This window comes from Scyliorhinus canicula, chromosome 7 (genome assembly GCF_902713615.1).
Source record: "Scyliorhinus canicula chromosome 7, sScyCan1.1, whole genome shotgun sequence".
Classification (NCBI taxonomy): domain Eukaryota; kingdom Metazoa; phylum Chordata; class Chondrichthyes; order Carcharhiniformes; family Scyliorhinidae; genus Scyliorhinus; species Scyliorhinus canicula.
The window spans coordinates 28,540,262-28,566,497 of NC_052152.1; the positions used below are offsets into that span (position 1 = coordinate 28,540,262).

General features: G+C 46.5%; 1 protein-coding gene across 5 annotated transcripts in view; it reads right to left on the reverse strand.

Annotated features, from left to right (window-relative positions):
- Positions 1 to 25,589, reverse strand: part of gart (phosphoribosylglycinamide formyltransferase) — a 60,383-nt gene extending 34,794 nt beyond the window's left edge. The window contains exons 1-5 of one of the 5 annotated variants that reach the window (XR_005461252.1): positions 25,382 to 25,589; positions 19,706 to 19,854; positions 16,170 to 16,265; positions 3,789 to 3,963; positions 3,167 to 3,278 (exon numbers count right to left, since the gene is read on the reverse strand). Coding sequence is in view for 4 of the 5 variants with exons in the window: in XM_038801632.1 (XP_038657560.1) it covers positions 3,167 to 3,278; positions 3,789 to 3,963; positions 16,170 to 16,265; positions 19,706 to 19,850 (528 nt within the window). In the remaining variant the exon portion in view is untranslated. Of the gene's footprint in view, positions 1 to 3,166; positions 3,279 to 3,788; positions 3,964 to 16,169; positions 16,266 to 19,705; positions 19,855 to 24,674; positions 24,742 to 25,283 lie in introns of those variants that run through there. The other 4 variants (XM_038801632.1, XM_038801633.1, XM_038801634.1 and 1 more) reach the window with 4 other exon arrangements.
- Positions 25,590 to 26,236: the final 647 nt, after the last annotated feature.

Below are 26,236 nucleotides of genomic sequence, written 5' to 3' on the forward strand. Positions count from 1 at the left end.
CCGGCTCTGGGTCACTGTCCATGTGGGGTTTGCACATTCTTTTCATGTTTGCGTGGGTTTCACCCCCACAACCCAAAGATGTGCAGGCTAGGTGGATTGGCCACGCTAAACTGCCCCTTAATTGGAAAAAATGAATTGGGTATTCTAAATTTCTTTTTAAAAAACCCCAACAAAGCATTTATTTTGTTCAAGATATGGGGTAGGCAGTTTGTACACAAATGGCGCTCATTTTTCAAATTAATTTTAATTTGACAGTTCAGGTTTCTGCTGAAACTCAATAGAATAATCACAAACCGAGTGTAACGGGCAACATTGCAGTAAAACATATTCCTTGATATATTTAAGAGGGTGTAACTTGGTGAAGTTTTATTAATACATCTGAAAATGGACTGAACTCAAATTTTAATCAGTGGCTGGACCACGAGTGACCCGACTTCAAATAATCAAAGATGACTTCCAAAAAAAAAAGCCCATACAGAATAGTACAGCAGCCGGTTTCTAAATCAAGCATTTTTAAATTAAAGTTTTATAAAAAGGTGCTGATTGAAACCCCCTGCATCTACAAAGTAGGATTTTCAGAGCCTCTTCCCCCAAAATTGCAGAGTTTGTGGACAGTCACCATGGCTATGAATTCGATCAGGAGCATGGCCAGTTGTGTGACTAGGGCAAGCTCACGCTGCTTCCTACACCCGCGCCAAACATTAGAGAAACTCAAGTGATGCTTAACACAACTTCGCTTCCAATTCCTCGATTGTGCACGCTGGTTGCACCAATTTTTCACAAATCAGTGCCATAGGTAGCAGTGCTAACCACTGTGCCACTAAAACCTTGTTTATTCCTATTTAAGTCACGTCGCCCAGGACCAGGTTCTAACCCGGCCCCGGGTCACTGTCCGTGTGGAGTTGGCACATTCTCCCAGTGTCTGCGTGGGTCTCATCCCCTCAATCCAAAAGATGTGCAGGGCAGGTGGCTTGGCCACACTAAATTGGCTTTTATTGGATTTTTTTTTTTTAAAAAGAGCTCAAGTCTGGATGTGACAATAGAACTCAGGCCAGGTGTGGGCATATACCTAATACTCAGTGCTAGTAGAACTGGTATAAAAGAAAGAACATTGGAACAGATCAGCAGAGATAATCTGCGCGTCTCCTAGGCACAACCATCGTAAGAAGGGGGGACCTTGGGCTCTGAACCCAAAGAAGATATCCACATCGAGTGAACGTAGCCTGGCCAGCCTCCTTCACTAAGTGTAGGTCATACCCAGAGCTCAGCTGTGAGTCAGAGTCATATTTTGTGCGAGTGATGTTGAAGAATGTAATATCCAAATAAAAGAGTTACTGTTGAATAAAATTGGGTTAAACTATAAACGTGTTTTGTCCTTGTTCGTCACTTAAGTAAAAGCATCTGGGTAAAATGTTTTGCGTATAAACAGGTCGAAGTGTAAAATAATTTCCAGACAACAACAGAATTGGGAATCAATGGAGAAAGTGATATAATTGCCAGCACCCTCAGACACACGCAGAGGCCAGTTTATATCTAACAGCCTGAGAGACTAGTTTTATATCTAAGACACAAGCCATGTTAGTGCAAAAACTTTCATGAAGGCAGTTATAATATATTCGTTGGATCAGGAAAATAAGTTTCCTGAACTTGATTATCAGCCTTGTGTTGTGTGGTAACTGTCAGCTGGATTTTACTTACAGCTTTATTTAATTTGGATGTTGTTCGGGTACAGGGGGAGTATTAAGGGGTTCCGGGATCGGAAGATATATTTTGGCACAAGTAGTACATTCCACGTAAACTGCGTGCATGTTTAGTGATTCATATGCGCACTTGTCCTCAAGTATTGTTTATATTTTTCCAATTAAGGGGCAGTTTAGCATGGCCAATCCACCTGCCCGGCACATCTTCTGGATTGTGGGGGTGAGACCCACGCTGACATGGGGAAAATGTGCAAACTCCACACGGACAAATCGAACACGGGTCCTCAGCGCCGTGAGGCAGCAGTGCTAACCACTGAGCCACCGTGGCGCCGTTATTGACCTTGAGTATTGTAGTCCTGTTCGTGTGTAGTTGCCTTTTTTTTCCTTTAATAAATAGTCTTTAATAATAGTTTCATGATGACTGGGATTTCACACTGCTCCTCACACCATTCCAAAAAAAACTGCTCCTGCCCACAAACTGATGTTTCAAGTTGGAATACCCTCGCAGATACCATCAGCGTGGATCGTGACACATAATGTGTAAACTACACCCATCAGTGTGAACTCCACTCCCCGACCTCTGCAATTTTAACTTCCAGTCCTGCTTTCTCTGTAGCTACTTTTGCAGTCATCGGTACTGCGTGAGCTTCCTGGTAACTCCACTTCTCAATTTATGAGCTGAATGGTCTTCCTCATTGATATTATTTTTTTTAAAATAAATTTAGAGTACCCAATTCATTTTATCCAATTAAGGGGCAATTTAACGTGGCCAATCCACCTATCCTGCACATCTTTGAATTGTGGGGGCGAAACCCACACAGACATTTTTTAAAATAAATTTAGATTACCCAATTATTTTTTCCAATTAAGGGGCAATTTAGCGTGGCCAATCCACCTACTCTGCACATTTTTGGGTTGTGGGGGCGAAACCCACGCAGACACGGGGAGAATGTGCAAACTCCACATGGACAGTGACCCAGAGCCGGGATCGAACCTGGGACCTCAGCGCCATGAGGCGGTTGTGCTAAACACTAGGCCACCTTGCTGCCCCCAAACCCACACAGACATGGGGAGAATGTGCAAACTCCACACGGACAGTGACCCAGAGCCGGGTTCGAACCTGGGACTTCGGCACGGTGAGGCAGCAGTGCTAACCACTGCACCACCTCTTCATTGATAATGCCACTTGGCCCATGGCACTGCTTGCCCTGGTGAATCTACGCAAGTCCTTAAACAGCGAATAGATTTCTCCCCCTCACACTCTTATTTCTCAAGTTACTGGAAGCAATCGGATCTGAATCAGATGCTTAGCATTGGGGTTACCTGGAGCAAACATACTACTGTCATCAAACAAATCATCAAAGGAGAAGGTCGCCAAGGGAACTTCGCCACGGGTGTCCCTTTCATTCACGGAGAGCCACATATCTTTGAAAGGATAAAACCTTACACAAGACACGTTGACATACCTGCATTATATCGTGGACTGCTTTGCAAGCCTCTCCTATGTCAGCTGCTACGATAACACCTTTCCCAGCTGCCAAGCCACTTGCTTTCACTACCAGCGCAGGGAAATCAGCACTGAAAGAAATAAACAATAAATCCATCGCAAGACATGGACTTCTCCTCAAAATTGGCCACCTCTGTACCATACATGGTATTCCTTGTTTAAGAGGCTTTCAAGAAAGAAACATATCGTGTATGCACACACTAGGAAGTAATCCAGAGCAAAGTGAGAGGGCTAATCATGTACATCGTATGCTCTGCTGTGATTTGTAACCAACACAATTTTATTAACAGTAATGGAGCCTCAAACAATTTTCTTTAATTTTGTGACTAAACGGAATTTGGATTTCCTGGCTTGCAAAAACACAGGGATAAGTAAATTCACAGGATGATAATGTTTTACTTGCAAGTAAAGACCATCATTTGACATAATAAGCTTTGCATCTTGACATTTACTCTGATGCGGTAAAGACTAAATTGCAGAGGCTCAGTCTCATGACATATTAACATTAATAGGAAGGCCTTTGGCATTCTAGAAGAATCTCAATTTAATGCACACACTGTCTAGATGAATGCCCTTCTTACTGTTGGATGTAGCTACACGCTTCCTTGGGGTCTGTAAAAGCTTTCCATCGAGCAGTAGGGATATCATGTCGATCCAAGAAGTCTTTGGCAAAATGCTTACTAGATTCCAATTGTGTCGCCTTGGCTGATGGGCCAAAACATCTCACTCCAGCAGCTGTCAGGTCATCGATAATTCCTGAAGAACATCAAGAGTCAAGAAACAAACAGATGGTGAACACTGGGATTTGTTAGGTATTTAAGCAGCTTTTTAAAAAAGGTTGAGGTCATTCACCGAGTGAAAGGCCAAGAATAGAACACTACTTCAAAAGAACATTAACTATTTTTAAGGACAGGGTTTTTGCAGAATCCTAATGTCCACGGACCTTCCAAAGTAGAAGGCAGGACCCAGATGGGGAAGTCACGCCCCATTTCCAACAGACCCAATTATTGCCAATAGGGGAGAGGAGGAAATGATTCACACACGAGGGAAACTCGGTGCAGAATCCTCTTTTCATTTTTGCAAGGGCCTTGACCCACAGGGGGAGTCAGGAGTCAATGGGATAGAGGCAAAACCTGTGGAAGGGTGGATAAACCCTGGGCTAGATTTTCTGGTCTCTCCGAGGTGTGTTTCTCGGCTGCGAAAGCCAGCCAGCTTCTGATCCCGCTGCCGTCAATGGGATTTCCCACTCAATCCACACCATGCCGCTGGGAAACTGGTAGCGGTGCTGCACCATTGGCAGGACCGGAAGATCCGGCCAGCATGTACAACCAGAAGATTTGGCTCTTCCATGATCTGTGGGGATTTTTTGATCCCCTGCTCTTTGGACGACGGGGGGAAAAAAAACTGGCCGCATGTGTGAGCTGTATTGATTTGATTGATACACTAAGTGCTGTAGCATCTGTTCCAGTAGTTTCAATAGTTGTTTGTTTATAATTTTCTCAAGGGCTCTTTATGAATTCTTGGCTGAGTCAGAAAAGCTACAACTATCTCAGCAAGCAGTCTAGAGCAGGCATGGTCAAACTCGGGGGTGCGACCCGCAGAGCCGTCCGTTGCTGCGCTCCCGATTGCGCAAATCCACGCGCAACTGCCGCCTTTTAATAATGCCGGCTGCAAGCGGCCTTCAAAATGGCCGCTAACATGTTTAAACAAAAAGCGGCCGCAGTGCACATGCGTGCCCGAAGGCCGCCAACATGTAAAAAAAAGCGGCCGCACTGCACATGCGTGTCCGATCACCGGAATTCGACATTCCGAGACTCTCCTTTTTTAAGTGCCTTTATCCTTTATCCTTGACAGACTTTATCCTTGACAAGCCAACTTTGCATCTTAACCCCTTCTGTTTCCCCAGTAGAAAGAAATGCTGATTTCTGCAGAGCCCAAAGAGTTAATTAGCAAGTTTTATGCCACCTTGTGTTCTCGATCCTGTGTTAGTGCATTGGTTACCTTGCAGTCTTGGGGAAGAGAATTTGCAAATAATATTAATGAGGAGACATGGAGTAGTGTATGGGATTATGTCAATAAAAGTTTGGTATGTAACAGAACGAAAGAGACACAGTTCAAGATACTATACAGATTGCACATCAGAGTTTGAGACACAGGTTTGATCCTGTAGTCCCGATTAGCCTAAAGTGCAAGGTAGTCGAGGATGATTATGTACACTGTATATGTACCTGTTAAGATTCAATCCTATTAATCTGGTGTGGTTAAGGAGTTGAGAGAATATTTGACAGGCCTTAGAATTTGATCCTTTGTTCCTAATTCTGGCCAATGAGCAGCGAGCCTACTCCACTCCCAGGTACCGTAGTACCTCTAGTCATACTACCACATTCACCCCTTGTTGAGAAAGGAACGGGGGGGGGGGGGGGGGGGGGGGGGGGGAGAGACTGCTCGGGCGTCCAGCCATGACTAGCAGTCCGGTGCGGGTGGGATGATTTACTGGTAGTATGACTAGTGATATGGAACTATACCTCTCTCAAATGGCGGCTGCCCACTGGCCCGTGACTATGTGCTCGCCAGGGGCTGTTACTAACCTCGATGACCCCTTCCTTCAGAAGCCGCTGGACCTCAGACCTGATGAAGACCCGGTCCTGGGTACTGTATCGTCTGCTCCTGGTGGCGACAGGTTTGCAATCCGGGGTGAGGTTTGCAAACAAGGACGGGGGATCGACTTTGAGGATGTAGTCCGAATTGAAGGCTTTAATCAACAAGATGTTTCCCCAGCAGCTCGAGTATGGAAAGAGGCCGGTTGCTGGGAAACACGGGTTCTTATACTCTGCCTCACTGGGCGGAGCTACCTTACGATCTGACCAATGAAATGCAAACACTTGGGCCAATGAGCAGCGAGCCTTCTCCACCAATGGTAGCTCACACTCCCAGGTACTGTAGTACCTCTAGTCATACTACCACACCATACATAAAAGGTGTGCACCTTAATATGTTACCCTATCATGTTTGTGTAGCCTTACCCTTCCCCTCCTCCTCCACCCGCCCCCCCAGCAATTTTCTGATCGGTTCATTCTCAAGGACTCCTATTCTGAATTTATACTGTCTTTCTCTGTTTTACGTTTGCAGAGATGTGTGTTCTGCACGGTACCGCTTGTGTTATTGGTTAAAATAATTCTAAAACTGGGGACTTCCGGTTGCGGCTATGACTAGCTAAGCCGCACATTTGGAAGCTCCTGCAACAAAGGTGTTTTTGGGCCAATTGGAGGGCCCCAACGGCGCTGAAAAAACGAATCCCGGTGGGGGAAGGTCCCCTGAGGAGAACTAGACCGATTTTATGGTCGGTACCCGGAGTGGAGCGGCAAGAAAAACGGCAGCAGCTCCCCAAAAAAAGCGGGGGAAGAAAATCAAAATGGCGGCCGGCGGTGCATCGGAGGAGTGGAAGAAATGGGCGGAGGAGCAGCAGGCCGCTCTCCTCCGTTTTTTCACGGAGATGAAAGTGGAACTCTTAGAGTCCATGAACGCGACGGCCACCAGGTTGGTGGGAGCCCAGGCGATCCAAGAGGCGTCGATTAAAGATCTGCAGCAGGAGATGACCGCGAGGGAGGAGGAGGCCACAGTCATCAGGGCAAAGGTGGAGGTGCACGAGGCACTCCACATGAAGTGGCAGAGCCGCTTCGAGGAGCTGGACACTCGGATGAGGAGGAAAATTTTGAGGATCCTGGGCCTGGAAGAAGGCCTGGAGGGGTCGGATCTCCCGGGATATGTGGCGGAGATGTTGAGCTCCCTGATGGGGGAAGGGGCCGGTCCGGCGCCCCTGGAATTGGAAGAGGCATACCGGGTCATGGCCAGGAGGCCTAGGGCAAATGAGCCCCCGAGGGCGGTGCTGGTGCGGTTCCAGCGGCTAAGTGATCGAGAGAAAGTCCTGAGGTGGGCTAAAAGGGAGAAAAGCAGCAAGTGGCAGAACTCGACGGTAAGGGTGTACCAGGACTGGAGTGCGGAGGTGGCAAAGCGGCGGGCCCGGTACAACCGGACAAAGGCGGTGCTACACACGAAAAAGATCAAATTTGGAATGCTGCAACCGGCGCGCTTGTGGGTCACCTACAAGGACCAACATCATTATTTCGAGTCCCCAGAGGAGGCCTGGACCTTTGTACAAGAGGAAAAGTTGGACACGAACTAAAACCTGGGAGCACCGGCGGTCGTAGCCGCCGGGGGACTCTTGATTGAGCAAGTGGCCCTTTTCTTTTTCAGGCCAGGTCGGAACTGGGTAACAGTTTCGTGGATTGTTTGGGGTGTTTTTTCTCGAACGGTTGACTTTTCTGAATATCTTGAAGGTTTCGAGTTGTTGGGTGTTTCTGTATATTTGTACTGTTGAAATCTCTATTGTGGGTCGTTGGCTTCTTATGGGGTGTTTTTTCCCGTTTCCAATTTTCCTTAGTTATTTACCCCTCTTACCCTTTTTCTTTGGGTGCTTGGGGGGGTTTTTTGTTCTTTTTTTTTTCGTTTCTGGTTATGGTTATCTGCGGTTATTTATACTGTTTGATGGAGGGTGATGGTTGGGCACACTGTTAGTTGATAGTTAGTTAATTATTTTGTTATTTAAGTATGTAGTTAAGTATTTATGTATTTAGTTGCCATTGGGTATTTGTATTTATATCGTTAAGTTGGGGAGACGGGACGGGGGGGAGCGGGTTGATTATGCGGGTCTTTCTCGGGGGTTTTAAGGGGATCTTTCACGGGCGCAGATGGGGTGAACCGGGAGGAGTCGGAATGTGGCAGGAGCAGCCGGGTCAGCGGAGACCAGCTGACTCTCGGGAGTACGATGTGGGGTACATCGCGGCTAGGAGGGGTCCTAGCCAGGGGGGGGGGGGGGAGGGGGGAAAGGGGGGGGGGGCTGGGGGGGGGACACCGGGTTGCTGCTGGAAAGACCAGGGACGAGAAGGGGAGAGCCGGGGGGGTGGGGGGGGGGGGGGGGGGGCCATCGCTATGGGAAGCGGGTCAGAAAAGAAGGGATGACCCGGGGCGAGCAAGGGACAAGACATGGCTAATCGACAGGGAGTAGGGACGGGTCGCTCTGCGACCCGATTGATCACGTGGAACGTAAGGGGGCTGAATGGGCCGGTCAAAAGATCAAGGGTCTTCTCACACCTGAAGGGACTGAAGGCTGATGTAGCAATGCTGCAGGAGACTCATTTGAGGGTAGCAGATCAGGTCCGCCTGAGAAGGGGGTGGGTGGGACAGGTGTTCCACTCAGGCTTGGATATCAAGAACCGGGGGGGTGGCGATTTTGGTGGGAAAGAGGGTGTCGTTTGTGGCGGCAGAGGTGGTGGCAGACAAGGAGGGCAGGTACGTGATGGTGAGGGGTAGGCTGCAGGGAGAGAATGTGGTACTGGTAAATGTGTATGCCCCGAACTGGGACGACGCGGGTTTTATGAGGCGCCTGCTGGGCCTCATCCCGGGACTGGAGGCAGGGGGCCTGATCATGGGAGGGGACTTTAATACGGTGTTAGACCCTGGGCTGGATAGATCGAGTTCCAGGACGAATAGGAGGCCGGCAGCGGCAGAGGTGTTAAGGGGGTTCATGGAGCAGATGGGAGGGGTAGACCCATGGAGATTTGGTAGGCCTAGGGCGAGGGAGTATTCTTTTTTCTCCCACGTCCACAGAGTGTACTCTAGGATCGATTTTTTCGTATTGAACAGGGGGCTGATACCGAGAGTGCAGGACACGGAGTACTCGGCCATTGCGATATCGGACCATGCACCACATTGGGTGGACGTGGACATGGGGGAGGCGCGGGACCAACGCCCGTTGTGGCGCCTGGATGTAGGGCTGTTGGCGGACGAAGAGGTGTGCAGAAGGGTGAGAACGGGCATTGAGAACTATCTGGGTACGAATGACACAGGTGAGGTGCAGGTGGGGACGGTCTGGGAGGCCTTGAAAGCAGTGATTAGAGGAGAGCTGATCTCCATAAGGGCACACAGAGAGAGGAAGGAGAGGCAGGAAAGGGAGAGGCTGGTGGGGGAGCTCCTAGAAGTAGATAGGAAATATGCGGCGGCGCCAGAGGAGGGGCTATTAAGGGAGCGGCGTAGCTTGCAGGCCAGGTTCGACCTACTGACCACTAGGAAGGCGGAAATGCAGTGGAGAAGGGCGCAGGGTGCGGCGTATGAGTACGGGGAAAGGGCGAGCAGGATGCTGGCACACCAGCTTCGTAAGCGAGATGCAGCCAGAGAGATTGGGGGAGTGAGAGAGAGGGGTGGGGACGTAGTGCAGAAGGGGCAGGAGGTGAATAGGGTCTTTAGGGACTTCTATAGGGAATTGTATAGGTCTGAACCGCCGAAGAGGAGAGGGGGAATGAAGAACTTTCTCGACAAATTGGGGTTCCCAAAGGTACAGGAGGAGCTGGTGGAAGGGTTGGGGGCGCCGATAGAGCTGCAGGAGCTAATTAAAGGGATAGGCCAGATGCAGGCGGGGAAGGTGCCGGGGCCGGATGGGTTCCCGGTGGAGTTTTACAGGAAATTTGTGGACTTGGTGGGTCCAGTGCTGGTGCGAGCCTTCAATGAGGCGCGCGAGGGGGGGGTTCTGCCCCCAACAATGTCGCAGGCCCTGATCTCCTTGATTTTGAAGCGGGACAAGGACCCGGTCCAGTGCGGGTCCTACAGGCCCATCTCCCTCCTGAATGTTGACGCCAAGCTGTTAGCAAAGGTCCTGGCAACCAGGATAGAGGACTGTGTGCCAGGGGTAGTCCATGAAGACCAGACGGGGTTCGTGAAGGGACGCCAATTTAACACAAATGTCCGGAGATTGTTAAATGTGATTATGATGCCAGCAGTGGAAGGGGAGGCGGAGATAGTGGTAGCGCTGGACGCGGAGAAGGCATTTGACAGGGTGGAGTGGGAATACTTGTGGGAGACGTTGGAAAGGTTTGGGTTTGGGGAGGGATTTATCAAGTGGGTAAAACTGCTCTATTCAGCTCCGATGGCAAGTGTGGTAACAAACGGGAGGAGGTCAGAATATTTTGGGCTCCATCGAGGTACTAGGCAGGGATGTCCCCTATCTCCCTTACTCTTTGCATTAGCGATTGAGCCGTTGGCGATGGCACTGAGGGGTTCAGGGGGGTGGAGAGGACTGACAAGGGGAGGGGAGGAACATCGGGTCTCGCTCTATGCGGATGATTTGTTGTTGTATGTGGCAGACCCGGAGGGGGGAATGCCAGAGGTAATGGGGATACTAGCGGAGTTCGGGGACTTTTCGGGATATAAATTAAATCTGGGGAAAAGTGAGGTCTTTGTAATACACCCGGGAGACCAAGGGGAGGGAATTGGGAGGCTCCCCTTCAAAAGAGCAGTTAAAAGTTTTAGGTATTTGGGGGTGCAGGTGGCAAAGAACTGGGGGACCCTCCACAAGTTGAACTTTTCCAGACTGGTGGAACAGATGGAGGAGGAGTTTAAGAGGTGGGACATGGTGCCGCTGTCGCTGGCAGGGAGGGTGCAGTCAGTTAAAATGACGGTCCTCCCGAGGTTCTTGTTTTTGTTCCAGTGTCTGCCCATCTTCCTCCCCAGGGCCTTTTTCAAGAAGGTAACGAGTAGTATCATGGGGTATGTGTGGGCACATGGCACCCCGAGAGTTAGAAGGGTCTTTTTGGAGCGGAGTAGGGATAGTGGAGGGCTGGCGTTACCCAACCTTTCAGGATATTACTGGGCGGCAAATACATCGATGGTACGAAAGTGGATGATGGAAGGGGAGGGGGCAGCCTGGAAGCGCATGGAGAGGGCGTCCTGCGGCAACATAAGCTTAGGGGCACTGGTAACGGCACCATGGCCGCTCCCTCCCACGAGGTATACCACGAGCCCGGTGGTGGCGGCCACCCTCAAGATCTGGGGGCAGTGGAGGCGACACAGGGGGGAAGTGGGAGGTCTGATAGGGGCACCACTAAGAGGGAACCACAGATTTGCGCCGGGAAACACAGGAGGGGGATTCCAGAGCTGGCAGAGGGCGGGTATTAGACAACTGAGGGACTTGTTTATAGAGGGGAGGTTTGCGAGCCTGGGAGAGCTGGAGGAGAAATTTGGGCTCCCCCCGGGGAACACGTTCAGGTACCTCCAAGTGAAGGCATTTGCCAGACGACAGGTAGCGGGGTTCCCCGCGCTCCCCGACAGGGGGGTGAGTGATAGGGTGCTATCAGGGGTCTGGGTCGGGGAGGGGAAGATCTCGGACATCTATAAGATTATGCAGGAGGTAGAGGAGGTACCAGTAGAGGAGCTGAAAGATAAGTGGGAGTTAGAGCTGGGGGAACAGATAGAGGACGGGACATGGGCAGACGCCCTGGAGAGGGTCAACTCGTCGTCGTCATGTGCGAGACTAAGTCTCATTCAATTTAAGGTACTGCACAAAGCCCACATGACGGGGACAAGGATGAGTCGGTTTTTCGGGGGTGAAGACAGGTGTATTAGATGTTCGGGAAGCCCTGCGAACCATGCACATATGTTTTGGGCATGTCCGGCACTGGAGGAGTTCTGGAAGGGGGTGGCAGGGACGGTGTCGAGAGTGGTGGGGTCCAGGGTCAAGCCAGGATGGGGACTTGCGATCTTCGGGGTTGGGGTGGAGCCGGGGGTACAGGAGGCGAGGGAGGCTGGAATATTAGCCTTTGCGTCCTTGGTGGCTCGGAGGAGGATCCTGATTCAGTGGAGGGACGAAAGGCCTCCGAGTGTTAACACCTGGTTAAACGACATGGCAAACTTCATCCAATTGGAAAGGATCAAATTCGCCCTGAGAGGGTCGGTGCAGGGGTTTTTCAAGCGATGGCAACCCTTCCTAGACCTCTTGGATCAGAGATAGAAACTGAGGCCGTGACAGCAGCAACCCGGGAGGGGAGGGGAGGGCGGGAGGGAGGGGGGACAAAGACGAAGGAAGTACGGTAGCGGTGGTGGCACGGGCAAGGCCTGCCCGAGGACGCTGCTAGAAATGATAAGTTGGTCTGACTGTCGGTTCGCCGGCGGCGGGGGGGGGGGGGACTTTTTTTCTTTTTCTTGTTAAGTAGGGGGGTTTGACTTTGTTTTGTTATAATTTAAATGTGAATGTAGGGGGGGGTTAAAATGTTTGTATTTTGAAAAATTCAATAAAAATTATTTAAAAAAAAAAAAAAAAATAATTCTAAAACTCTAATATAAAAATATATATGAAAAATTTCCTCCTCCACCGCTCACTAAACCCAGTAAAAAATCAGGGCGTAAAGATTCTTTATGTATGTTGCTTTAACAAAACCCTGGTCATAAGTTCAAGTATGGATGTTTTATTTGGACTTCTACAAGATGCATTTAGGGACCACTAGATATTACACTGGGAATTGGTAGGTTACAAAGAATAAACTGATTTATAGCAGGCATAAAGGGATTACACGAGCCCCATCAAGTGCATATTACTTCCTGGAAATCACAAACCCATCAACATGTATATTCAGGAGCTAACAAGTTAAAATAAAAATTCTTACAATGCAATCTAGGCCAGCACGGTGGCACAGTGGCTAGCACTGCTGCCTACGGCGCTGAGGACCCGGGTTCGAATCCCGGCCCTGGGTCACTCTCCGTGTGGAGTTTGCACATTCTCCTCGTGTCTGGGGAGGTTTCACCCCCACAACCCAAAGATGTGCAGGGTAGCCACACTAAATTGCCCCCAATTGGAAAAAAAAAATTGGGTACTCTAAATTTTAAAAAAAGAATGAAATCTAGGAAGTAATGGAATTAGTTATTTAGCCCAGTCAATCAAACTTTTGTAGGGGGCCCAGTTTTTTGATGTTGCATTCAGTATCCTCAAGTTTAAACTGACTGAAGTTGCTGGTTCACCTAAACGTTTTTTTTAAAAATTAATTTATAGGATGCGAACATTGCTGGCTAGACCATACCTCTAATTTCCCTTGGGAAAATAGTGGTGAGCTGCCTCTTGAACTGCTCCAGCTCCTGTGGTATAGCTACGCTTTCAGTGTGGCTGGGAAGCAAGTTCCAGGATTTTGACCCAGCGACAGCCAAATACGTTTGATACATTTCCGGGTCAGGAAGGGGAGTGACTTGGAGGGGAACCTCCAGGTGGTGGCGTTTCCATGTGTCAGTTGCCCTCGTCCTTCTAGATGATAGCCGATATGGGTTTGGAAGGTGCTGGCGAAGGAGCCTTGGTGAGTTGCTGCAGTGCATCTTGCAGATGGTACACACAGCTGCCATTGTTTGTTGGTGGTGGAGGGGGTGAATGTTTGTGGAAGGGGTGCCAATCAAGTTGGCTGTTTTGTCTTGGATGGTGCCAAGCTTCGAGTGTTGGAGCTGCACTCATCCAGCCAGTTGGAGTATTCCATTACACTCCTAATTTGCCTTGTAGTTGATTGACAGGTTTTGCAGAATCAGGAGGCGAGTTACTTGCCACAGCATTTCTAGCTCTTTTAGCCACAGTTTTTATATGACTGTTCCAGTTGAGTTTGGATAGGATTGGATTTGTTCATTGTCACATGTACCGAGGTACAGTGTTTCTCTGCGAGCAGCTCAACAGGTCATTCAGTACATGAAAAGAAAAGGAACTAAAAGAAAATACATAATAGGGCAACACAAGGTACACAATGTAACTACATAAGCACCGGCATCGGATGAAGCATACAGGGTGTACTGTTAATGAGGTCAGTCCATAAGAGGGTCATTTAGGAGTCTGGTAACAGCAGGGAAGAAGCTGTTTTTGAGTCTGTTTGTGCATGTCTGCTCAATGGTAGCCTTCAGGTAATTGCTGGTGGGGGAAATCAGCAATGGATCCCTTGTTGGAGATGGCCATTGCCTCACACTTGTTTGGGACAAATGTTACTTGCCACTGGTCAGCCCAAGCCCGGATATTGGCCAGGTCATAGACATAGACACAGTGCAGAAGGCGGCCATTCGGCCCATCGAGCCTGCACCGGCCCCTGGAAAGAGCACCCGACTTAAGCCCACACCTCCGCCCCATACCCGTAACCCAGCAACCCCACCCAAACCCTTTGGACACGAAGGGCAATTTAGTATGGCCAATCCACCTAACCTGCACGTCTTTGGACTGTGGGAGGAAACCGAAGGTCCCGGAGGAAATCCACGCAGACACGAGGAGAACGTGCAGACTCCGGACAGACAGTAATCCAAGCCGGGAATCGATCCTGGGACCCTGGAGCTGTGCTGCCCTTGCTATATTTTGGTTTATTCATTCATCGGATGTGGGCGTCGCCATCCCTAATTGTCCTTTTAGGGAGTCACATGCAGGCCAGACCAGGCAAGGATGGCAGATTTCCTTCCCTAAAGGACATTAGTGAATCACATGGGTTCTTATTGAATTCAAATTTCACTATCTACCATGGAGGGATTCGAACCTGGGTCCCCAGGAGCATTACCCTGGGTTTACTAGTCCAGTGACAATACCACTATGCCACCACCTCCCCACATGGACTGATACTAGCCTTAGGTTTATTCATTTTTACAGATATGAAGAGAATTGTACACAAACTTAACAAAGGAAAAGTCACACTGCGAATAAAAAAATTGGACTGTATTTGTACATCAGAATTAGACTGCACCTACAGTACAAATTTATCTCAAATTATAAACTGAACTGTCAAATACTAAGCAACACTGAAGAAACCCATTTAATTAATTACGGATTATCTTACCACAGATACACAGTTGAACATTGCTACAAGCCTGAGCAGTGGATAAGACTTGAACATCATGATGACCTATTGCTCTGTTAAAATTATACAGCTAACCAGCCAGCTTCTTCTGAGGGTAACTGTATCAATGACAGGCAAGCAAGGCAAGGGTTACGAGGGACAGACAGGAAATTGCAATTGAGACCACAACCAGTGGAGCCATGATCTTATTGAATTCCAAAGCAGACTCAAAGGCCCGAATGGCCTACACCTGTTCCCAAGCCCTGTGTTCCTATGTTCAACCATGCACCTCAAGACAATTCTACACAACGTAGCTGACATGCTGTCATGTTACAGGGCAGACGGACGGGTTTCAACTCCAACAAATTCCCAACAATTTCTGGAATGTATAGAGCCTAAACAAGCTGCTTCTCCAAAAGAAAATGAGAACACTAAAAATGAACCAAATCAGTTACCACCTTTCCTGCACCCCAATCCACCAATTCAGTGCTCTAGAGATTAGGACCCGCCTCAGACACAAGACTACTGGTGGGAGGGGTTGCACTTAACTGGGCGGGAGGATGCTGTGCCTTGTCGGTCACTGGCCGCCTTCCCACCTGTGCCCCGATTAAGCCTGAAACAGCAATCCTTGTCGGGATTGCTTGTGAGCCTCCAAGACAGTCCCTCCTGTCAGACACTCAGTCGAGGGACCCACCTTCCATTGGGAAGTAGAAGGGTACTGAGAGCCCCCCCCCCACCCTTGCTGCTGATGCCCCTCGCTTCCCCGCAACCCCTCCCCTCTTGCAATCACTCACCCAGAGTAATGCACAGCTGCTAACCTCTGATTGGTTGACAGCTCTTAAGATGTGGGAATTCTATTCCTGGGGTCCTTGATCCTGGAGAAGGACCACCAAGCGCCCAATTGTCACCTAATTTCACAGACCTTCCCAAAAGTAGGTGACTAGAGCTCTCTAGCCAGCAGCAAGACCCCTATCGCCTATATAAAATTCCACCCTAGACGGAAGAGAAAACTAAAATTCTGCAGTTTTGTTTGAGAAAAAGTTAATTTATGGATGAATGTATTAAAAAAAAGTTACTAATCTGAATCACCATGTGGAGTACTGGATTTACAAAGATCCAGTAATTTTATTAATAGATCCAGGGCCTAAATATATGAGGAGACACTGGTGAGCAAGACAACATATTTTTATTAAACAGGCCAAAGGGGGAGCAAGGAACTTATTCCTAAAGAGTGAACGATTCCACCAAAATACTGGTAACACATGCATCAAGATAATTTCCGGGCCTTGTGCTTACCTGCAGCGAGTGGAGCCTCTGGCCCAACCACCACCAGGCCAATGTTGTGATCTTTGCAGTATTGGGCAAGAATTGTATGATTGCTGACAGATACAGCTAAAGGAGAAAAAAAAAGAGAAATAATTGTTTTCACAGGATGTTAAATCACAAAGTAGTTTTGCAGCCTTAATTATATTCATCATAAACACACCAATACACAGGGTGTAAAAACAGAAAATGCTGGATAAACTCAGGTCTGGCAGTTTCTGGTCCCACTGACAGATAGCTTTACGGTTTACTAAAAATAAAGCCACGCATCTTCCCATCAACTTAATGAGTTAATGAAAACGGAATTAAAAAATGATGACACTTGTGACTAATTTCTTCAAGGATGGCAGTCAGAGAAGTGCAGTAGTTTGTATTTTTGCCTTTCTGCTTTATAGCCATGCTGCCCGATTCTCTGAAACACTGGACAGAAGAATTTTATGGCCCTGTCGCGGTGGGGCAGGGCTGTAAAATACAGCAAGCCATTCAAACATCCATTACTTCGGTGGGATTGGAACATCCCATACAATTCTGTCTGTCTAGATCCAGGCATTTCTGATTTAGGGGGATTGGTCAAAAGCAACTTTGAATTCCTCCGGGTTAAAAATATGCGTCAACATTGGTTCAATTAGTCTTTTTCATCATCCGCAACCTTAATAAGGTTTCATGATAAGCATTTCTTTGCCCCCTAAAAAATGTAACTGCTAGGCTTCTAGGTTTCTATCAAGTAGGTAATTTACTGACCTGCATAAGTCTAAATGGTCAACATCAAAAGGGTTGGTTAAAATTAAGAGATAACCGAAGGTCTGTATGCAGCAACATATTGATTAACTTCTCGAGGCCAGGTGAACAATGTCGGTGTTTTGCAATGACCACATAGATCCAGAGATTAGATTGCAATTTCTAATTCTAATTAACAGGCTAGATATTTAAAAAAGTGAAAGCTGCAAATCTGAAAAGGCATAAAATTCTCCAATTTCATGCCACATAAGCATAAACATTCATGACTCAGCAGATTCAAATTCTAAACATATTCAAATACTGTGGACTAAGATTCTAAAATTCCTTGATCTGGAAAGTACACCAAACACATGGTGTAAAAACAGAAAATGCTGGGTAAACTCAGCAGGTCTGGCAGCTGCTGGTCCCACTGACTAAGCTCTTCCACACTTGAAATGAATGAAAATGAAAATCGATTATTGTCACAAGTAGGCTTCAAATGAAGTTACTGTGAAAAGCCCCTAGTCGCCACATTCCGGCGCCTGTTCGGGGAGGCTGTTACGGGAATCGAACCGTGCTGCTGGCCTGCCTTGGTCTGCTTTCAAAGCCAGCGATTTAGCCCTGTGCTAAATAGCCCCAGCCCCTTCCTGGGGGGGCTGCATACAATGGGAAACCCTGCCGGCAGGACAAGATGATCCTGCTGCCGGTCAATGGTGGGCTGCCTTTGTAGCCGAGAAACAAGTCATGGGGGCATGCAGAAAATCCCACCCAACAATTCAAGTCCATATGAGTTGCACCATATGATTTGGTACCACAGGGATCTGTGCTTGAACCCCAACTATTCACATTATACATCAATGAGGGAACTAAACATAGTATTTCCACATTTGCAGATGATACAAAGCTGGGTGGGGGGGGGGGGGGGGGGGGGGGGGGGGGGTGAGCTGTGAGAAGGATGCAGAGATTCGTCAGCGCAAATTAGCCAGGGTGGATGAGTGGGCGCATATGCATGGCAGATGCAGTATAACAAGCGCACACACAGGTACAGCAGGCAGTAAAGAAGGCAAATAGTATTTTGGCCTTCATAGTGACAGGATTTTAGAATAAGATTAGGGATGCTTTACTACAATTGTATAGGGCATTGGTAAGGCCACACCTGAAGTATGCAGTTTTGGTGTCCTTACTATGGAGGGAGTGCAGCAAAGGTTTCCCAGGCTGATTCCTGTGGGGTGGCAGGACTATCATATGAGGAGATACTAAATCGGTTAGGATTATATTCACTGGTGTTTAGAGTGAGGGGGAATCTCAAAGAAAATTATAAAATTCTGACAGGGTAGATTCAGAAAGAATGTTCCCGAGGTTGTGGGGGGGGGGGGGGGTGCAGAAACTAGGGGTCATAGTTTGAGGATAAGGGGTAACCATTTTAGGACTGAGGCAAAGAGAAATTTCTTCACCCAGAGAGTGGTGAATCTGTGGAATTCACTACCACAAAAAAGTAGTTCAGGCCAAAATGTTGTGTAATTTCAAGAAGGAATTTGATATAGCTCTTGGGGCTAAAGGGATCAAGGGATATGGAGGGGTGTTTGGGGGGGGGGGGGGGGGGGGCAGGATCAGGGTATCGAACTCGGTGATCAGTCATGATCATAATGAATGGCCAAGGGTTGAAGTAGGCTTGAAGGGCCAAATGGCCTCCTCCCACTTCTATTTTCTATGTATGTATGATATGGGGAGGAAGCAGGATTAGGCTATTGAGTTGGATAATCGGCCATGATCATAGTGAATGGCGGAGCAGGCTCAAAAGGCCGAATGGCCTCCTCCTGCTCCTATGTGGAAGGGTCATGTGGACTCGAAACATTAACTCATCCTCTCCACAGATGTTGCCACTCCTGCTGATTTAATCCAGCATTTTCAGTTTGGCTAGATGGCTAGTGTGCGCTTCAGAATAAGCCAAAGGCATGGGTCCGATTCCCATTCCAGTTTGGGATTTACAACCTCACCCTGTGCCTGAGTGTGGAAGGCAATGGCTGACAAAACTGCCAAGAAAACAGGATGCAGCGTTAGCATATGGTGAGCAAAGGCACAACACACATGAATGAATGACTCTTAAAAACCCAATCACATTTCATTCAACGTGACTTAACATTGTCAAATATTTTTATAGTAGAGGATACGGTGTAAAATGTTGAAGTTCACATCAAATCACATCCTGCATTAATTGAATCTGTAAAGACTGCATCAGCGCACTGTACAGAGGAGTGGGATATTCCAGACAGCAACTTCCACTGTCATATGGACAGTTCCCCAAAATATTTAGCATCATTATTGCTGAAAATGCCAAAAGAATAAAACCATTATTGACCTTAAAATCCTTAAAATATTTCCCTTTGTTGGTCACGGTTGACCATAGCAGTCTTATTATGAATTAGTTTTGCATCATCCATCTTTGGTCTCCTAGCTATGATGCAGACTATTATTATTTTTTTAAATTTAGAGTTACCCAATTCATTTTTTCCCAATTCAGGGCCAATCCACCTAGTCTGCACACCTTTTCGGTTGTGGGGGTGAAACCCACGCAAACACGGGGAGAATGTGCAAACTCCACACGGACAGTGACCCAGAGCCGGGATCGAACCAGGGACCTCGGCGCCGTAAGCAACAGGGCTAACCCACTGCGCCATTGTGCTGCCTGATGCAGACTATTATCAAACATGCATCCAGCATGAAACAAACAAAATACGTCGCCATTTCAAATACTTGATCTGAAACAGAATCATGCAACAAGAACTCCTCACCTGAATTGGAGATTTTTCCACACTCCGCTGTTCCGGCATTCCCTGGGGCAACCAAAACCTGCAGTACATGAGGAGACTGGGCCAGCTTCCAGGCCAGAGCATGTTCACGCCCTCCACTGCCAATGATAAGCACTCGTTCTGCCATGGTCCTAAACATTGCAATCATGCACGTTACATTTAGTTGTCAGCTCAGCTCAAGTTCACAATCAGGCCAACTACACACTACACTGATCCGCTGCACAGCTTGTGGAAAGGGCCACTTTCATAATTACACTCGAAGATGCTTGCTCTGGCACATCAAGCATCAGTCCTTCATATGCAATGGCAGAGTTACCAAGATAAATATCAGTCTTCACGTCCCGTAGCCCATTTAATTTTCTCGCAACAATATCAACAAATAGCACCCTTACCTGATTTACGTCTGAAAGGACTAACACAGGGGTGGGCAAACTTTTCCGTGCAAGGGCCACATTCAGAAATTCACAATTTTAAAGGGCCGCATAGTATATTAAGTAAAATAATTAATATTTAAAATAGCCAAAATAAAAGGTTTTTAAAGGGAAAAAAAGCAATTAATTTTTATTAATTAATATTTTAAAGTAGAAACTTTACATGAAACACATTTATTTGAAAAACAAAGTAACTCAGTTTAAAGAAAAAAAAGCAATTAATTTTTATTAATTAATATTTTAAAGTAGAAACTTCACATGAAACACATGTTGTGCCGAGCAATGATCACCCTACTCAAGTCAACGTATCCACCCTATACCAGTAACCTAACAGCCCCCCCATTAACCTTAAAATTAAAAATTAAAAAATAAAATTTTTAAAAAATGTTTTTTTATGACTTGATCTTGGTGGGCCGCATAAAGACTTTTGGCGGGCCGCATGCGGCCCGCGGGCCGTAGTTTGCCCACCCCTGGACTAACACATGAAGACTCATTCTAGCCCACGTTTGAAAAAAATAGGTTTGATAAAGTGTGCACAAGACTCAACATGACAGCACATAAAATCAAGAGACATTTGTTCAAAATGTAAACAGCAAGGAAAGGAACTTCAGACAAGTTAATTAAAAACAGACCTCAATGACATTAGCTCTCAAATCTGACCTTATAAAGCAGCCCAAGATAAAACATCGACAAAGTAAAAAAAATGGAATGGTGCACTTAAGACTTTTTTGAACAAACTCTTACAGTTTTTAATCAAACCTCAAAAGAAAGTCTGCAAATTTACAAATTATCCCAGACGATGGAATAGAGTAGCGTTCTCAAAACTAAACAAAAAAAGGGTGGCGCTGAAGGGAACGGACATCGAGGTTATTTGAAACATCATGCAGGCAGAAAGATCTCATGATCTACTCATGACTTCCATCACTCATAGATTAATAACAACAGAATTAGCTCTGCTTGACAATCTATATATGGCATGAGTTAATAAACTTAAATATTTAGCCACAAGATAATTACGGATGAGGAAGGTCACTTTTCCATCTCAATTTATTAAACTCTACATGTCCTGTCGTTTCGTACAGGATTCCAGGGTTTTCACCTGCATCCTAGAGACGGGCAACCTATACCATGAAATGGTCGCTCAATGTCCCTCCATTCCGGATCGAAAAGCCTAAATCCTCCACTCTTTTTGTCATCAATCATGCCTTTGAAGATGATCGTCCTGTGGCTCTCTCTATGCTTCCTCTAATGTTTCAATATCATTTTTTGCCAACCAGAATTGGATACAGTATTCTTGATTCACGGTCTCTCCTAGTTTGATACCACCTCTAAATTTGATTACTCTACATCTTTTTTTTTTGGTTTGGGTTAAAAAAATAGAGTTTTAAATCAAAGCTTTTACTGAACAGTTCCATAAATATCACCAAAATTGATTATTTGTGATGGTGAAGTTTCAAATTAAATTATTAAACTTGTCGGGTGCAGACGTCAAGCATTGATTGGTGCTTGGTGCTGCATGTTGGAATTGCCATGCATGTTGGAATTGGCAACACCTGTTGCCATGGAATCTGACATGTTACCGCACAGAAACAGGTCATTTGGGCTCAATCAGCGCATTGGTGATTTCCCCACATATGAATCGTCAAAATCTGCCATATAATCACAGGACATCAGCAAAAAAAACTAGTAAGAGACAACTGACTGCAAAGTCACTTTGGGCTCCATCTACATCTACAGTTACAGTACCTGATTTACATTACTGGTTATGCAATACCCAGCAGCTAATCTTCCAACACACAGATGGAGATCTCTGCTCCCAGGTGACTAACATTAACCATTTGAAAGGCCAGGTAGCAGAATCCACTTCCTCATAATATTCAAACCTCCGTTTGAATGCCTGACTATTATTCCAATAGACTATAGACAAACCATTACAAGGGGACATAAATTTAAGGTGAATGGTGGAAGATATAGAGGGGGATGTCAGAGGTAGGTTCTTTACCCAGAGTAGTGGGGGCATGGAATGCACTGCCTGTGGAAGTAGTTGAGTCGGAAACATTAGGGACCTTCAAGCGGCTATTGGATAGGTACATGGATTACGGTAGAATGATGGGGTGTAGATTAATTTGTTCTTAATCTAGGACAAAAGTTTGGCACAACATCGTGGCCCGAAGGGCCTGATCTGTGCTGTATTTTTCTATGTTCTATGTGTCAAGTGTTTCAGGGCTAAGAGGAAAGGACAGGGGAGTGGAACTAACAGAGTTGCTCTTGCAGAGAGTTTGAAGGCCTACCAAATAGCCTCAGTACTGTAACCATTCTATAATTCTGTGAACATTATTAAAAGATGAGATTGCAAACAACACATTGCATTTAACACAATAACAACATCCCAAGACACCTCACAGGAGTGTTGTCAGACAAAACCTGGCACCAAGTCACATAAGGAGCTATTGAGATGTTTGGTTAAAGGGGTTCATTCTAAAGTGTCACAGGAGAGGTTTAGAGAAAGAATTCCAACGTTTTGCACCTAGACTGTTGAAGGCACAACTACCAACATAGTATGGAAACTCATACAAGAATGAGAGATCAAAATTCAAGGGACATGGGCTGTATCGCTGGAGGAGTTTAATGAGATAAGGGCAGGGGCACAGAGGAAGTACGGTGCTCAAGTATCATATGGAGCTTATATTCACTGGGTTTTGGGAGCACATTTAAAGTGTGTTCTCAGGGCCTTCTGCATAATGTTCACAAATAAATTTTCTTTATCGTGCCTAATTAGAACAAGAGAAAGGAGGTCTTGTGGTGCAGGGGGTAACGACCCTGATCCTCAGCCAGAAGCTCTAAAGTTTCAGTCCCATTTCAGGACCTGTTGACCATGAAAGTTGCATTCACAACACGACCAAAGAGTTTAATGCACACCCTGCAAATCCTTCCAACACACCCAAGGTGCGGGAAATGTGGAAGACACTCTGGTCAGCCACGCTTGATGTGCAATGACGCTCTGCAAGATTTAGCCAGTGGCTTTAGACCAGCGACGTGTCCATTCTAGAGAGAAGCAATCCGGGAAAAACAAGCTATGAAAACAGATATAAGCAAGATATGTGCTTTGTCTGCTTCGTGCATTTACGAGATTGGTACCAAGAATTAGGAAATTTAAATACAAGGAAAGATTAGAGAAATTGGGCTTGTTCTCTTTAGAGCAGAGATTAAGGAGTACCTTACTGAACATAGAAAAATACAGCACAGAACAGGCCCTTCGGCCCACAATGTTGTGACAAATTTATGTCTTAGATTAAGAACAAATTAATGTACACCCCCTCATTCTATGTAATTCATGTACCTATCCAATAGCTGCTTGAAGGTCCCTAATGTTTCCTACGCAACTACTTCCACAGGCAGTGCATTCCATGCTCCCACTACTCTCTGGGTAAAGAACCTACCACTGACATCCCCCTATATCTTCCACCATTCACCTTCAATTTATGTCCCCTTGTAATGGTTCGTTCCACACGGGGAAAAAGTCTCTGACTGTCTACTCTATCTATTCCCCTGATCGTCTTATAAACCTCTATCAAGTTGCCTCTCATCCTTCTCCGTTCTAATGAGAAAAGGCCTAGCACCCTCAACCTTTCCTCGTAAGGCCTACTCTCCATTCCAGGCAACATCCTGGTAAATCTCCTTTGCACCTTTTCCAATGAGGTGTTCAGAATTCTGAAAAAGGAGGATATTCTATTTCCACTAGTTGGAATCAGTGACTGGGGGTCACAATTTCAAAATGTTCAGTCAAAGAGCTAGGAATGAGATGAGGAGAAATTTATTTTACTTAGGAGGTGTTGGGATTCAGAATGCGCTGCCTAGGAGAGCGGTGGAAATGGATTCCATAGGAGGTTTCAAAAGAGAGCTAGATATATATTTCAAAGTGTCGAATTTAGAGGGCTACAGAGATAGGCTGGGGAATGGGACTACCTAGGTAGCTCTTTCAGGAGTACGGTGCAGGCACAATGGGCCGAGTGATTCTAGCCTAAGAAGAATGAGAACAAGTAACATTCAAAGTTATGCTGCTTAACCAGTGTTTATGTTAGGCAAGGTTTGCAGTATCCATGTACATAAACCATGCTTACACATGTAAGGTAACATCAAATACAAATGATTGCCATAAGTTTGAGGAGGGGCACCCAGGTCAACTCCTAGGAAACTGGTGTTTGGACATTTTGAAAGCAACATTGTATTTGTTCAGGAGGCAAAGTCGATTATATAGTCTTCTGAGAAAATGAGTGATAAAATAGAGATTTAGAGCTTGAGCAGGGGTACATTTGGAAGAGGTTTAGCTAATGGGCAAGGGGAAATATGTTTGCAAATGTCTCTTTTCGAATAACTTATGAAGAATGCTTCAACAACCTGCAGCAAAACAATTCTACATCGTAGCCCCTCAATGCAATTTTGTGAACCTCTCCTTCAAACTCTTTTGCAATTTTCTTATTATTCTTGTCACTAGGTGGTGAAACAATAATACCGTGTACCTTGGGCTGGTTTAGCTCACCAGGCTAAATCGCTGGCTTTTAAAGCAGACCAAGCAGGCCAGCAGCACGGTTCGATTCCTGTACCAGCCTCCCCGGACAGGCGCCGGAATGTGGCGACTAGGGACTTTTCACAGTAACTTCATTGAAGCCTACTCGTGACAATAAGCGATTTTCATTTCATTGCAGACCTTCTAAAACAAACAGAAGTCAAATCAAATGACACAATCAGGTAACCTTTAACCTGTACAGCAAACCCAAATGCTAAGTTATCCCTTTAACCTTAGTAACACCCCAGAATCTATCCTGCGACTTGCCCATTGCTTTGTCAATTTCCCTGTTACAGCACTGTAACCAACTAGGACTCATGCACGAGTAATTCTAACACTGCAGCAAGGGTATAGGCTCCAAGATTGCAATATTAAGTCATGCAAAACAGCAAGCATCCAGACTCTGCGAAGTTGGCTGGTCCCCGCCTCCAGTCAATGCAATTTTTTTTTTAAAACACCGGCTACATCAATTCTCACTATTGTATTCACAAGGGTCAATTCAGAGCGTTAGGAAATGAATACACTAAAATCAAAAGTGTTGGCCGGATGTTTGCAAGCTCACCGACTGGTCTTTGAGACTTAGAAACAAACACGTGCCGCAGCAAGAAAATGAACGCAAGTAACAAAATGCCCACGTTTGCACAGACGGTACTCACACACCAATGGTTGCTGGAGAGGGCGGTGGAAATGCTCAAGCTGCAGGCTGTGCTCGCTGAATCATCACAGCTCCTAGTTGAAAAGGGGGAGGGTTTCGCTCCTCCCGCTTCCGAGGTTGCTGTGGTCACATTGCGACCTGGGCTAACTGAAGTGTGCAGAATAAAAATTAAAAGTCACGTTTGCAGAGCCCGGTTCTGTTAATGTTACACGGGGGGGAAAAAAAAGTGGCCGACAAAACTTAATAACGAGCAAAAGGAATTGTGGGTTTTGTAGTTTCCAGCTGTCTGCCCAGAGTGCAGAGCTGGAGACCCAGCTACAATCATTTCACCAGCATGTTGCAGGCAGGATGTTGCTCTGTAAGGCGGCATTGTGCTTAGCACGTTTTAGTCTGTGCTGGGGGCCTGAAATGTTGAATTGCTCATTGTTGTTTTGGCAGACAAGGATGTATGCTTGAAAAGGAGACGTGCAAACGGAGATGAAGAGAACAGGGACAATGGGCCGAATGGCCTCCCTCAACGCTGTGTGGTTATTCTATGGTTAATAATTGTCATGAGATGCAAACATGGAACCAATGAACACTCAGAATAGGACACAACCAATGGGCAGTCAGGACACTCAGATGTGGCATCACCACAAGGGGTCATTACATAAACTCTATAAAAGGGATGAGGCACTCACACCCTGCCTCTTTCCACAGTCAGACATCCAGAGAGTTAGACAGGGTTGATCAGCAGCATCTCACCCCAGCACGTGGCTTAGAGCAAGCTGGTACAGTTAGACTGAGTTAATACAGTTAGATTAGCAGAGAGTCAAACTCATTTGAGAACTCTTAATAGTTCAAGAAACACGTTGAACTCA